General features: G+C 44.0%; 2 protein-coding genes across 2 annotated transcripts in view; one reads left to right on the top strand and one right to left on the bottom strand.

Annotated features, from left to right (window-relative positions):
- The first annotated feature begins 411 nt into the window (after window positions 1-411).
- hdac3 (histone deacetylase 3) lies at window positions 412-5722 on the top strand. Its single transcript, XM_085361151.1, has 15 exons — window positions 412-569; window positions 1266-1348; window positions 1503-1645; window positions 1906-1987; window positions 2605-2661; window positions 2751-2806; window positions 2892-3025; window positions 3456-3536; window positions 3629-3702; window positions 3789-3853; window positions 3953-4042; window positions 4118-4176; window positions 4426-4505; window positions 4603-4760; window positions 4843-5722. The coding sequence occupies exons 1-15, from the start codon at window positions 515-517 to the stop codon at window positions 4910-4912; spliced, it is 1287 nt and encodes a 428-aa protein (XP_085217277.1). The 5' UTR covers window positions 412-514; the 3' UTR covers window positions 4913-5722.
- A 93-nt stretch (window positions 5723-5815) lies between these two features.
- myot (myotilin) overlaps window positions 5816-13310 on the bottom strand; it is a 33812-nt gene continuing 26317 nt past the window's right edge. Inside the window, exons 14-18 of the mRNA XM_085361140.1 lie at window positions 12183-12321; window positions 11861-12068; window positions 11589-11754; window positions 11335-11468; window positions 5816-8263 (exon numbers count right to left, since the gene is read on the bottom strand). Coding sequence (XP_085217266.1) covers window positions 8121-8263; window positions 11335-11468; window positions 11589-11754; window positions 11861-12068; window positions 12183-12321 — 790 coding nt within the window. The 3' untranslated portion in view covers window positions 5816-8120. The remainder of the gene's footprint in view (window positions 8264-11334; window positions 11469-11588; window positions 11755-11860; window positions 12069-12182; window positions 12322-13310) is intronic.

Raw genomic sequence — 13310 nt, 5'->3', positions numbered from 1 at the left:
GCTTCTGTATTTTCTATTTAAAAATAAATAAATAAATAACACAGTGTATATCATATGCCGTGTTATGCTGTTCAGTCTGAGATTTTATTTTCCTAATTTTAAGACCCGACCAGGGGATTTGTATTTGCACTGATTTGTAAAAAATATAAGTTTTAATTATGTGTGGATGAGTTTATTAAAGTAAACTGTATATTATATGTACTGTATAACTTAAGCACATTGCTCAAGGTATCTTTCCACTCTTTTTTAATTGCACTTCTTTACCTTCATGTAATGAAAAATACAGAAAGCTAGTGTAACTTTCTCTCCATCTGTCGCGGCTGTTTTGTTGTTTTTCTTTCCGGCTCCGTGGCCCCACCCATCCCCTCCCCGTCGCTGCTGTCTCCGTGTGATGACGCAGACGCCTCGGTGTTTACTATGGCGGCTATCTGCTAATTGAAAGAAAAATGCGGGTTTTGTAGCTGCAAAGACGACAACAGTTTTTCGTAGAAAGTCGGGAGACATTGCTTTCAGAATGACCAATAGAACATCTTACTTTTACGACCCAGACGTGGGCAATTTCCACTACGGTAAGTTTAATTATTATAGTGAACCGCCCTACTCAGGGAGCTGATGCTAAGGAAAGCTAGCTACATGCTAATGTGTACGAGACTGTGCTTTATTCTTATTTTCTCAGTTCTTTTCTTTCTTTTTAACATTTAGTTTTGCGTCACTGCTACGCTTTAATATTTAATTTGATTTGTTTATATATTACAGTTGGGCTTTGCTTGCGCCTTTAACCTTAAGATGTAACGTTATTGACGCGTATTGTAGCCCTGTGTTCAGTATTTGCCTGTAAAGCTTTTATTAGGATGTCTCGGTGCTTCCTACGGTGTCCTGAATGGATAACGTGGCGGTTGTGTAACAGTAACGATAAATAAAGTAATATGTCTGTCTACGCTAATGCTGCTTTTACGAAATGATACACTGTACAAATTCAAACTTTAGTGCTGCAATACGCATGCTCACAGGATATACTTACCGTGCTTATTTTTTTATTTTTATTTTGCGAATTACCTCAAGTATTTTCGCTTTTGTAACAGCGCATGGATGGCTGTTTCAGTGTTCCAAATCTCTTTCGTCATAAATTGTACCAATTTCAACCGTGTTTCTCTTTTAGGTGATTAGCCATAATGTGTACACTTAATTCTTTTTTTTTGACCTGATTAATGTCTGTGAGATGCAGATATAAGCCCTGTAATGCATGAACTGTGTGTTTCTGTTAGGTGCTGGCCACCCGATGAAGCCTCACCGGTTGTCTCTCACTCACAGTCTGGTGTTGCACTATGGACTTTACAAGAAAATGATGGTGAGCGAGCAGTAGTGACAGATACTGTCACGTGTTCACACCTGTTGATGCTTTTCACACTGAAAAAACATTTGATAAATCTTGTGTTTGTTTGTTTTTTATTAGAAACAACAAGTTCATGCTGCACTCTATCAAATGTTCTTATTCCCACCAGGTGTTTAAGCCCTACAAAGCGTCTCAGCATGACATGTGTCGCTTCCACTCTGAAGACTACATTGACTTCCTACAGAAGGTCAGCCCCAATAACATGCAGGGCTTCACAAAAAGTCTCAACGCGTTTAATGTGGGAGATGACTGGTGAGTGTCTCTTTCTCGTTAAATACGTTTTTATCGAGAAAAAGAATCTGAAGGATTTAATGAAGTTTTCACAAGACCTGTGAAAAACTAAGTACACCTTTACTGCTTCCATAGGAACTAAGGACTGTAGTTTTCAAGCAGCTAACTTCCTTTTCTTACATCTCATCTGTCAGGATTGTAAATGTTTCAGCATAAAAGCCTCTCTGATCATCATGGCTGACAAACCCATAACTTAAATATTTCATGTCTGTGTGTTTTAGTCCGGTGTTTCCAGGACTGTTTGAGTTCTGCTCAAGATACACGGGAGCATCCTTACAGGGGGCTACTCAGCTCAACCACAAGGTACCACGCACACATAAACCCAGCTGATGGTTTTGGTGCTACAGAGAAAAAACAAAACAAAACAAGACTGAGGTAGCCTAGGGTGGCATCTGTTGGTTTCATTTTGAATTACAACTTAAAGTGTCGTCAGAGACACTCATTTATGTGATATCCTTGAGGAGTAGGTTGAGTCATTGATTGTTCTATGTGGCCAAGGCTCTCTAGCTGAAGTAAGAAAGAAGAAGAAAGGCCTCTCTTCATGTTTGCTGGAGGGAACGTATCTCTCTCTCTCCCAGCAGCAGTAGACCTGCTGTTCAGTCTTTGGTCGTGACCAAATTCATGTAGACCGTGAAGGCCGGGTCCTCAGAAGGATGCAGCCCATGAATTTGGACACCCCCTTTCTGTTTGTAAAGGGCAGCTAATCAGAAAAAAGTGAACTTAAAGGGAGGATAGGAGAAGCATTGAGGAGTTTTGTGAGAAAATTTTAGTTTGTGTTTAAAAACTAAAATCGTTACTCATCAAAGACATTTCTGATTTCTTGTTTTGCTTTCCATCCTTTAAAACTGTCATGGTCTTCAGCTTCGTGGTCAGTTAAAGGTGTGAGCTCTAACTGATGCTGACTCTGCTTTATTTTCCAGATTTGTGACATTGCTATAAACTGGGCCGGAGGTTTGCATCATGCCAAAAAGTTTGAGGTTAGAACAAAGCCACATGTATTGATGTGTGTCTTCTCTGTTCAGCTCATTTGAGTTAAATGTCTTTTTTGGTTCTTGTGTTGGTGTAGGCCTCTGGGTTTTGCTATGTCAATGACATCGTCATCAGTATACTGGAGCTCCTCAAGTAAGACGGCGCTCCGGAGTAACTCTCCTCGAATCTTTACCGTGTCTGTTTGTGACATAAATCTCCTGCTCTGTGCTTGTTCAAGGTACCACCCCAGGGTTCTTTACATTGACATAGACATTCACCATGGCGATGGCGTCCAGGAAGCCTTTTACCTCACAGACCGAGTCATGACCGTGTCCTTTCACAAATATGGAAACTACTTTTTCCCAGGGACAGGTAAATGCAGCTTTAATTATCTAACAAATGTTTGCTGTCCACATAGTGGTGTTTATATCATTTATTATTTTACTTGCGTGCATATTCAGCCCCAAAAGTCCAATTTAAAGACATAGAAATACTGAAGTAGTCCTCTGTCAGCTGTATAAGCAGATAAATGATAAGTGTATTCCAGGCGGGTTTCTATCCGTAGACTCAGGGTGTATCTGACCCTGTTGTTATGAGCCGTTTGGTCCCTATTAAGTTTGTCTTGGACTCTGTCCGGGCTGCCCTTTGTCACTGAGTCAGCTGTTTAGCAGTGTTATTTATTTTATTTTTAAATAAGACTCTAAAGTAGTGTTTGTTTTTCTGACTGTGGAAACATTGAATGGAATTGAAAGTCCAGCAACAACAGAAGTTCGTCATCTGTTCTTCGCTCTGCTTCCTGTAGGTGACATGTACGAGGTCGGGGCAGAGAGCGGCCGGTACTACTGCCTCAATGTTCCTCTCAGAGACGGCATCGATGACCAGAGTGAGAGCAACAACACATGAGGTCACACTTTCTTATTGTTCTGTGACTATCACATGAGATTCGACCAACGTGTTTGCATGTTTTGTTTTCAGGCTACAGGCAGCTGTTCCAGCCTGTTATTAGACAGGTGGTGGATTATTACCAGCCGACCTGCATCGTCCTGCAGGTCAGTCAGTAGCTCCTATCATTTGCTTCTGTATGATTTAATCTGCGTGTGTGCGATTGTCTCACCTGGTGTGTGTCTGTCTGCAGTGTGGAGCGGACTCGCTGGGCTGTGACAGGCTGGGCTGCTTCAACCTCAGTATCCGAGGACACGGGTGAGACATAAAGTTTTTTCCAGCTGAACTCAAATATTTTTAAACAGCCAGCACATGAGTACTGATAGTTGCAACATAATCTGTGTGTGTGGTTTTCAGTGAGTGTGTGGAGTTTGTGAAGAGCTTTAAGATCCCTCTGCTGGTTCTGGGAGGAGGAGGATACACAGTGAGGAACGTGGCTCGCTGTTGGTCAGTCTGATGTGCACTTTCCATGAATACAGCTTTAAGATGATGATGATGATAATAATCTGTGCTGTGTTGTAGGACCTATGAGACGTCTCTGTTGTTGGATGAATCCATCAGTGATGAGCTGCCTTACAGCGGTGAGCTATGTTTCATGTTTCAGTGAGATTTTAATATCTTTGTTGGATTGTTTTTGTGCGTTCTTGTTGTCCAGGATGTCACAATGAGCCTGAAAAATGATTTATGCATAAACAACAAATTAAAAGCCAGTTAGTAGTTACTCTTAGAGTCGCTACACGTGACATTACAGAGGACTGCGGGTGAAACAAGAAGGAAAGTGAACAGAAATACTTGGAACATCCTGTTTGTCTGATTTGGTTCGTCTGCAGAGTATTTTGAGTACTTTGCTCCAGACTTCACGTTGCACCCTGATGTCAGCACCAGGATAGAAAACCAGAACTCCCGACAGGTAAAAGCATCATTCCTCTTTTCATTGGTGTAAAGTGCACAGTAGAGATCCTGACATGCAGTCGGCCGACCCTCTCGCTGTGTTCACGTGTTTGCAGTATTTGGAGCAAATCCGTCAGACGGTGTTTGAGAACTTGAAAATGCTGAACCACGCGCCCAGCGTTCAGATCCACGACGTCCCGTCCGACATGCTGAGCTACGAGCGCAACGACGAGCCCGACCCCGATGAGAGGGGAGCTGAGGAGAACTACACCAGGTCAGCACGAGTCAGCAACACGCGTGTATTTATAAAAGATTGGTGTGCACAATCCTCACTGTTCATGACGTGACTCCCACAGGCCGGAGGCAGCAAACGAGTTCTACGATGGTGACCACGACAACGACAAAGAGAGCGACGTAGAAATTTGACGGTATTTTCAAATCCCCTGTGGTGCAACAAAGAAAACATTTCTTGAAGGACTCGAAAGACTGAGAACAGACTCCTGTGCGTTCTGGTCTTTGTATACACACAGAAACGTGACATATATCAGACGTGCTGCTCTTTTTCTCGTTTGTGCTCCAGATGTTTTGTTTCATTTTTTTTCTGCTCATGATCTTCATGTTATCTTAATGAAATGTTTGGCTTCTGAAAGACTTCTGCTGCACACAGCCTACGATTTAGATTCACCAGTCAGTCCACAGGAGTTGTGAGCAGCTGGTTGGAGGGCAGAGCGCATTAGGCGAAAAAACTGCAACACCAAGTTAGCACCAGGTGGGAAGGAAAAGGCATAACAAGAAACAAACGTGGGAGTGCCTGCTCGGTGGCATTAGTCACACACAGGCCTGCTCAGATGGTTGCTGAAGTTTTCAAAGACACAATCTCAAATATACTCATTATTCATGTGCCTTACAGCTCTGAGAAGTCCAGCACTAGCACAGAGCAGGGCACTATTTCAACTCTCACTGATCTGGCAGCTTCTGTATGCAAGGCCACCGAGCAGAAGCTGATCCAAGAACTGCCCGTGCTCCAGTTTCTTCTGGTACCCGTTGCTGTTCTGCACAAAACTGAGGATAACTGCTGATGAAGCCTGTAAATTATCTGATCATGCTTTTGCAGATGAACAGTTCTGTCTGTGGTCTTGGCAGCCACAGTAGAAACACTTTGCCCTCTTTTAGTCATAAACAGCTTTTTTGTCAATTTTGATATCGTCTTCAACTTGTTTTTAATAAACTGACTCACCCGTGTGTGTGTGTGTGTGTGTCACATTATCTGTACGTTTTCTCTGCTGCCACCTGAGGGCGACATCGTGACATTGAACTGAAGCTGATCAAAAAAAGAAAAATGCAGGAGGTCAAGGTCGTGTAGACTTTATTCCTCATTCATCCAGTGATATTTAGAAGTTCTTGTCACAACAAACAGTACAGGAGAGTACACACTGCAGTTTAAAATCTCTGAATTATGACTTAGTCCTGTGCTTTATAAAAGTTTAACCCCATTTGAGCCGCATGTCTTAGTGACCAACTGAAGATCAACTAGCTAAACCAGTGGATTAGACCAGTACAGGACACTGGTTAGTCCAACTACTTATTGTAACACCTGGGACTACATTAAGGCAGAAAATGTAGTTTATCCAGACCTCAGCAAACAACCGTCACTGCGAGGCCGTGGCCACACAGGGGTCAACACCAGATTTTCATGGCCACAGAACACACGTTTCCATCTTGGTTTTTGTGACGTGAGCTCCAGGCTGGTAATAGCAAGCAGTTTCAATGTAAGCACGCAAATTAAGCATATCTGATGAATCCATTTGGATAAAGTCACCAAAAGACAGACTGAGGCTGACATGCTGATACCTGCCTGTACGCTTAACAGGAAAAAACATTTTCTGTCTGGAGTTCAAACGTATCTGCACTGCAGATGTGACCAAGTGTAAACGTTTAAAGTTCAGAGCACGTTTTGGGTTCAGGTATCAGGATGGCAGCCTGTGTTTAGCAGCAAAAGGCTGCACACATGAAAAGTCTCAACACTGATAAAAAGCTTCAGTCACATAAACTGTATCAGAACATTTCAACCCGATTAAATTCATACAACAGCAGAGAATCTGATCATTTAAAAAGCGTTACAGACACACCACAGGCAGCATTAATGCAAGGACACACAAAATGATCCTTAGCAGTAATTCACGAGTACAGAACTCTTTCTCCTCACTGGCAACCTGTCCACGGCGTCCCCACCTCTCACCCTGTGACAGCACAGAAAAGATGGACGTAACTTTAAGCAGGTCTAAAAAGTGGAGCCGATGCTTTGCTTTGAAGCTGCATTGTTGTTAAATGGACAACAGGGGGCAACGTTGGTTGCAAAAAGACTTGATTGTATAGAAGCTATGGGGGAAAATAGCCCTAGGCTTTCTTCTTGTGTGACCTCTGTAAACACTTTCCTGATGACTCCGTGACTAGTTTCGGGTTACACTGAATAATGGAATTACGGTTATTATTAGAGCCAGAAAGGAGGAATGTCCAGGATATTCTCATTGGCTAACGACGCGTCAATCACAAGCATGCGGTGTTCTCAGTTTCACAGTCCGAGTCGCCCCTACCCTATCACATCCTGTTTCAAAACACCAAAGACGGAAACGGCTCGAGGCTTCAGAGGGGACTTCACTAATCAGTGACGTCACAGTGGCTACGTCCATCTTTTTTTTTTTTTTTTACTGTCTGTTCCCGTGACAGGTGGGATAGGTTCCAGCCCCCCCCCCCGCAACCCCAAGTTGGATAAGTGGTTAAGAACATGGATGGATGGACAGAGGAGTGATAAGCAGACAGCTGTCAGGATTAAAGTGGAGTGAGTGTGATGTGTAGAGACAGTGTGGGATTGTGGGAAGACTTGGTTCTGTTTTCTACTCTCTACCATAGAAGAGTTTATCTGAAGGGTGCACTGCAACACATGCACTGCTGTGCAGAGGATGTTTGTCCTCCCCTGTGCAGCAGCATCCAGTTTGTCTGACTTGGCCTGCTCCAATCACAGATTTTACAATAAGACATGGGAAAAAACTTAAAATGTGCAAATGTTAAAGAACCTTTTAAATATTCAGTACATGTAGTAACATATGGCCGGTGTCCTGTCATCATTGCTTGAAATGTGCGTTTTGAAAATGGTTTCTGGACTGGAGGAGATTATGTTGCAGTAATGTGGCTGCCCACTGGGACCAAACCTGACAGCAGCGCAGCCTGTGCCACAACATACCCAGCTCTATTAATACATCCATGACCGAGGAGCCGCATTCTGCTGAGAGCAGCCAGGACGGGCACATGAAGAGACGGAGAGGAAAAAGCAGAGCAGACAGACAGATGGGCAGAAACAGTGTGACAAACAGCAGCACATGGACGAGAACAAGTCCTAAACTCTCCCACAGTAAAAAGTCTCCAATGCTGCATCATAATCATTTTACCCAAGTGTTGTAAAGATGGCAGATGTGCTTTGCTGTTGCATGAAGCTTGGTGAATGTGTTACTACTGTGAGTTGTGCGCGCTGCGATGATTATTAGTCTGCACTCATGTTTCGGCCCTGACGCGACAGTCAGAGGCTCCTCTTTACAGTTCTGACATGGTGGTTAGTGGAGGGTGGGAGCGTGTGGGTCTACAGCTCTTCGCTCTCGTACAACGGCGCCGTGTGCTGGGCGGGGCTCTCCACCGTCAGAGCAGGGACGTGGCTCAGAGAGGACAGCAGCTTCAGAGTCTTGGAGCCAGCAGGAGCAGTCTTCATGGCCGGAGTTGTGCGGGCTGGTAGGGGCGGAGAGACGATGGGTTAATATATTGTTTTGGGTTTTCAGATTATTTATTTAAACTTTGATTATAAATCAAAGTTTTTAAAGAAAGCAGAGCAACACCTTTCCTGTCCCTGAGAGCAGCATCAAATCTTACTAACACTCAGGGGAGAAAAATTCCTCTCATGCCAGGTGTCTGAAAATAACTCTTCTACCCTGCATGCCACAGTACAGCATAGCTCAGAGGCAGATATGTGACCAGCACATATATGCAGGAACAGTGGATGCACAGTGTTCACCTCCACAAGCCTGAATGAGACAAACCCACAACACCAACTCATCATATCCACATACAATAATGTCACCATTAAAATTTGATAATTTAAAAAAAAACAAAAAAAAAAAAACATCTTTAGTAAACATAGAAATTCACCACTTAATGTAATTTACCTTTTTATATTTTCAAAGCAAACGTTCTACTCTTTAATGACGAGGCTGCAGACTCTTGTCTGGTACAGAATTAGTTCAGCTAAACTTCACTGATATATGTTGTTATTAACCTTCTAGGACCTGCCGTCCACATATGTGGACGTCACATTTTGGGTTGTCTAGACCAAAATTTTGCTCTACGAGGGCCTGATATCCACTTACGAGGACGTTTTACTGCCACTGTTCCATTGAAATTTAAAGCAAATGTCATATGTGGATCTAATTTTTCTCAGAAAAAAAAAATCAGGTAAAAACAAAAAGTAATTCTTTGTTTTTACATTAATCAGGTCCCAATCATCTCTGCTTTTCGCAAATGATGTGGTTCTGTTGGCTTCATCGGGTGAAGGCCTCCAGCTCGCACTAGAACAGTTCACAGCCGAGTGTGAAGCAGCGGGAATGAGGATCAGCACCTCCAAATCTGAGGCCATGGTTCTCAGCCGCAAAAGGGTGGAGTGCCCACTCCGGGTCGGGGATGAGTTCCTGCCCCAAGTGGAGGAGTTCAAGTATCTCGGGGTCTTGTTCGCGAGTGATGGGTGAAGGGAGCCGGAGATCGACAGACAGATTGGTGCAGCGGCCGCAGCGATGCGGATGCTGCATCGGTCCTTCCTCTGAAGGGTGGCTGGCCTCTCCCTTAGAGATAGGGTGAGAAATTCAGCCATCCAGGAGGGGCTTAGAGTAGAGCTGCTGCTCCTCCACATTGAAAAGAGCCAGTTGAGGTGGTTCGGGTATCTGACAAGGATGCCTCCTGGGTGAGGTTTTCCAGGCATGTCCCACCAGGAGGCGGCCCCGGGGCGGACCCAGGACACGCCGGAGACATATCTCTCAGCTGGCCTGGGAACACCTTTGTGTTCCCCCGGATAATCTAGAGGAGGTGGCTGGGGAGAGGGAGGTCTGGGCTTCTCTGCTTAGGCTGCTGCCCCCGCGACCCGGCCCCGGCTAAAGCGGAAGAAGATGGATGCTTGGATGGAGGTCCCAATCAGCCCAAATAGCAAAGAGAAATTAAAAATGCATGCCACGAAAGAGTTCGGGTCTTAGGAGGTTAAGCTAAAGTGCATTTAGCATTCCTTTCAGTTCACCATCAGCCTTCCCTGCTGCTGAGCCCTAACTGAATACTGTTTTAGTAAAGTTCTTGTAATAATGCATTGTATGAAGACACAACTATGGTATCTATTACTATTCCCTCCTTTTTAAAAACATTTTCAACACTGAAAGGCTATGATGTAAAAAACAAAAAAAAACAAACAGGAACAATTTAAAAATGATTAAGCATAAAGGCCTAAAGTTAAGATCAGATAACCTCTACTCTTCTGGTCTAAGTCTGAAATGTTATCAACTGACTAAGGTGTCAGATTAAAAACGTTTGGACTAAACTCTGCACCATCAAATGTTTTTCATTTTAATTAAGATGAATAAACATGGAAAGAGTTAGGAGACGTATCCAGACGCTGTGCTTTTCAACTGCATTTTCACACACTGAACTCTGTCATCACTGAGTAACATCCTAACCCAGTGCAATCCACACTATTCAGTCACATAACCGACTTAACACCTCGGTGGGCAAAACATTACTCTATTGTGACAATCCGATAGAACGTTAGAGCACTTTTGCGAATATGTGATGTCTTGATAAATCGAGCAGGTATTTGAAGTTTACACAGCACCATTCTCGCATGAAAATATCTTAAAAGTTTATTTTGTGACCCAGAAAGAGTAATATTTCAAACTCCGCCCCTCTGTGTTCCTCCACCACTGCCTCGTTTGAGTTTTGGACGAAATGGAATCTGGGATATTGCATTTCGTCATTTCGAGCTGATTGGAGACCAAAACAGCCAATCACATTTTTTTTGCATCCAAGTCTGTGATTGGTGGGTTTTGTGGAACAAATATAACGGTGTACAGAAAGAGTTGAGCGCGCACGGGCAGAAATGTTGAGAGCACGTGCAACACATTGCGAGCGAGCGCAAATGCAAAAACTGAGCGAGAGGGGCTGCTGTTGTGTGTGTGGATAATAGCAAACACTGAAATACAGCAATTAATTTTGTTCACTCAAATTCAGTTTTTCTTTGCTCAAAATAAATTTCTCCTCAAAATGCAACACATGCACAATGTTTTTTTTAACGTGCGCTCAGAATAGTGGCACAAAAATAACGCCATAGTCTTCACTTCTAAAAACCTCCTGATGAGTTCCCGTTTCTGAGCTCTGGTTCAGACAAAGTGCTTTAAACTCACTTTCATGTTTGCTGTGTATGGAGGACCTCTCCACGGAGCAGATGGTGTTATGTGAGAAAGCAGAAACCTAATAGCCGTGTTGTATTTGCCTCACAGTTATCGCTCGGCGATTATACCGTATTCCTCGGCAGCTCGGAGCCTCGTGCGTTCATCGAGTTTCCGCTCGATCACATAACGCGCCATTTGTTTGATGAGCTCCCAGAGACAGAGCGGGATTCATGGAGACACCGGGCACACAGCGTTTTCCATCTGGTGTTTGATTTTACAGCCTGGGCTTCTATGGTAACGAGCAGCGTGTCGTATCTCATGCAGCAGATAGCTGAGGCGGCCTCTCAGAGCTTATTTGCATATAAAAATGAACAGACTTACTTCCTACATCCAGCCTGGCGTTGCATGTGGACATGCCAGCTTCGTTGATGGCAGACAGAGTGTACCAGCCAGCATCTGACTTCATCACCCTCTCTATCAACAAGCACTGGCGGCCTGACCCGTCCTGGTACAGACTGCAGTGAAACAGTGAGAGAGACTGCAAAGTTACACATACGGGCTAAAGTGTCACAATCACAGAGTCGATGCCAGGTATCATCACCTGAACAGTGGAGTCTGAACTTAAGCTGACGCACCTCATTCTGTTGGGGTCAATGCGCAGCATGTCTTTATCCTTCTTCCAGAAAAGCTGCGGTGGAGGGGAAGCATCCACTTTGCACTCTAACCTGATCGTGTCGCCCTCTAGAGCTCTGGAGTTCACCATCTTCTGGACAAAGGTAGGAGGACGGAGCGCTTCCTGAGCTGCAGAGACGAACGAGGATACATGTGATTAGGTCCTCTCCCACGGTGAAAGGCGGTATCGTTAAATCAGTCGCCATGACGAAGAGCACAGTATGCTAATATTTACCGATTACATTGAGCCTCATGGTAAATCTGCTCTCCCCGGCTCGGTTCCTGGCCACACACTCGTACACACCAGCATGATGCACCGTCACAATCTCTATGATGAATGAGTGCATCCCTTTCTCACACACCAGCATCTTATGGTAGTCATCTGGACGAATGGCTTTACCGTCCAGATACCAGGAGACATCGGGCGTTGGGAGGCCTCCCACCTGAAATTAACACATTTTTCATGATTCATCACTAGTGAAAAACAGCTTATTGAACCTAATTTTGTTAGGCTTCTGGTAAAGTTTATATGAAGTATTCAGTCTTAAGAGAGCCACCTTGAAGTCAAGCCTACAGAAGCGCCCCTCCTCCACTGTGAGGTCTGGGGGGACCTGCAGGAAGCGAGGCGCGTAACATTTCTCCTGGATAGCCAATCCTTCGTTACCCCTCTCATCTGTGCGCGAGTGGTGCCTCCCCCTGCAGAGGACATTATTTATTTATAACCTCACTTTCAATGACTGAACTTTACAGGAAACTAGTGACCACACACAGACGCACGCAAGCAAATGCACTAACACCGACTGCTTTTCCTTTTCTGTCCACTGACATCACAAATATGCTATGAAGAACTTAAGCCTCCTTACCAGCAGACAGCTGGGGTTGGTTTGCACAACGATTAATTGCTTGGCTTTTGTTTTAAATTGAGGCTTTAACTGAGGTAAAGTGTATAATTTCACAACTTTGTTTTCATTTTTCTCTTGCTTCAGTGATCTGCTATTAGAATGGTATACATTTGCATTTCATGCAGCACAGACTCTGCAGATATAAAGTCAGTTTTAGCCAATTCAAAAAAATAAACTAAGACAAAAAAAGGATGCTGAACAGGTTGAATGGTCAGCTACTGTTTGAGCCAGGAAGTCAGGACGTACTCTAAACTGTCTAAACTGAACCCTTGATGCCCCAACATCCTTCACTGTGCCTAAATGCATCACCTCTATGGAAGCATATGATATTATTAAAGGAGCAGGTCTTTGTGGAAAACTATAAGATTTAAACAGAAGTAATAGGAATTTAGCTTGGGCAACCAGGGTTTCTTTCCAGCAGGTTAATAACAACAGTGATAATGACACGGTGATCAGGGATGTTACACACCTACAGCAGCCGCAGAGAGGTGGAAATGCAGACAGTGAGCTCAGGTAAAGTGAAAGATAACTGCCAACTATAACAAGCATTAGCTACATTGCCTTCAAACCTGGGGGGGGGGGGGGGGGGGGCAAAAATCTTGCACCAAACCTGCTGTTGAACAAGATTAAGCCTAAATAAAGCTGCATTTTCAGCTGCTCCCAGCACCAGAGGCATGTTTACAAAGTCATTTTAAAACAAGCTCAAACACAAGCTCCTTGTACTCAAACTGCTAGCTTAGATTAAATTACTACAACCTGCCAGCCTTCTCTGTTCTAGCAGTG

This window comes from Diplotaxodon limnothrissa, linkage group LG2 (assembly GCF_057381915.1).
Source record: "Diplotaxodon limnothrissa isolate DT_005_m linkage group LG2, D_limnothrissa_male_GT1.1, whole genome shotgun sequence".
In the NCBI taxonomy this organism is placed as follows: Eukaryota; Metazoa; Chordata; class Actinopteri; order Cichliformes; family Cichlidae; genus Diplotaxodon; species Diplotaxodon limnothrissa.
Note: the sequence above shows the minus strand (reverse complement) of the source record. Positions and strands in the feature narration are given on the sequence as shown.

Bases quoted from the DNA above. Each gene is read 5' to 3' on its own strand.
- hdac3 (XM_085361151.1), top strand. From the start codon at position 515: ATGACCAATAGAACATCTTACTTTTACGACCCAGACGTGGGCAATTTC. The intron at 1,988-2,604 runs GTACCACGCACA...TTTATTTTCCAG, and splicing joins CTACTCAGCTCAACCACAAG to ATTTGTGACATTGCTATAAA. The intron at 4,506-4,602 runs GTAAAAGCATCA...ACGTGTTTGCAG, and splicing joins AAAACCAGAACTCCCGACAG to TATTTGGAGCAAATCCGTCA.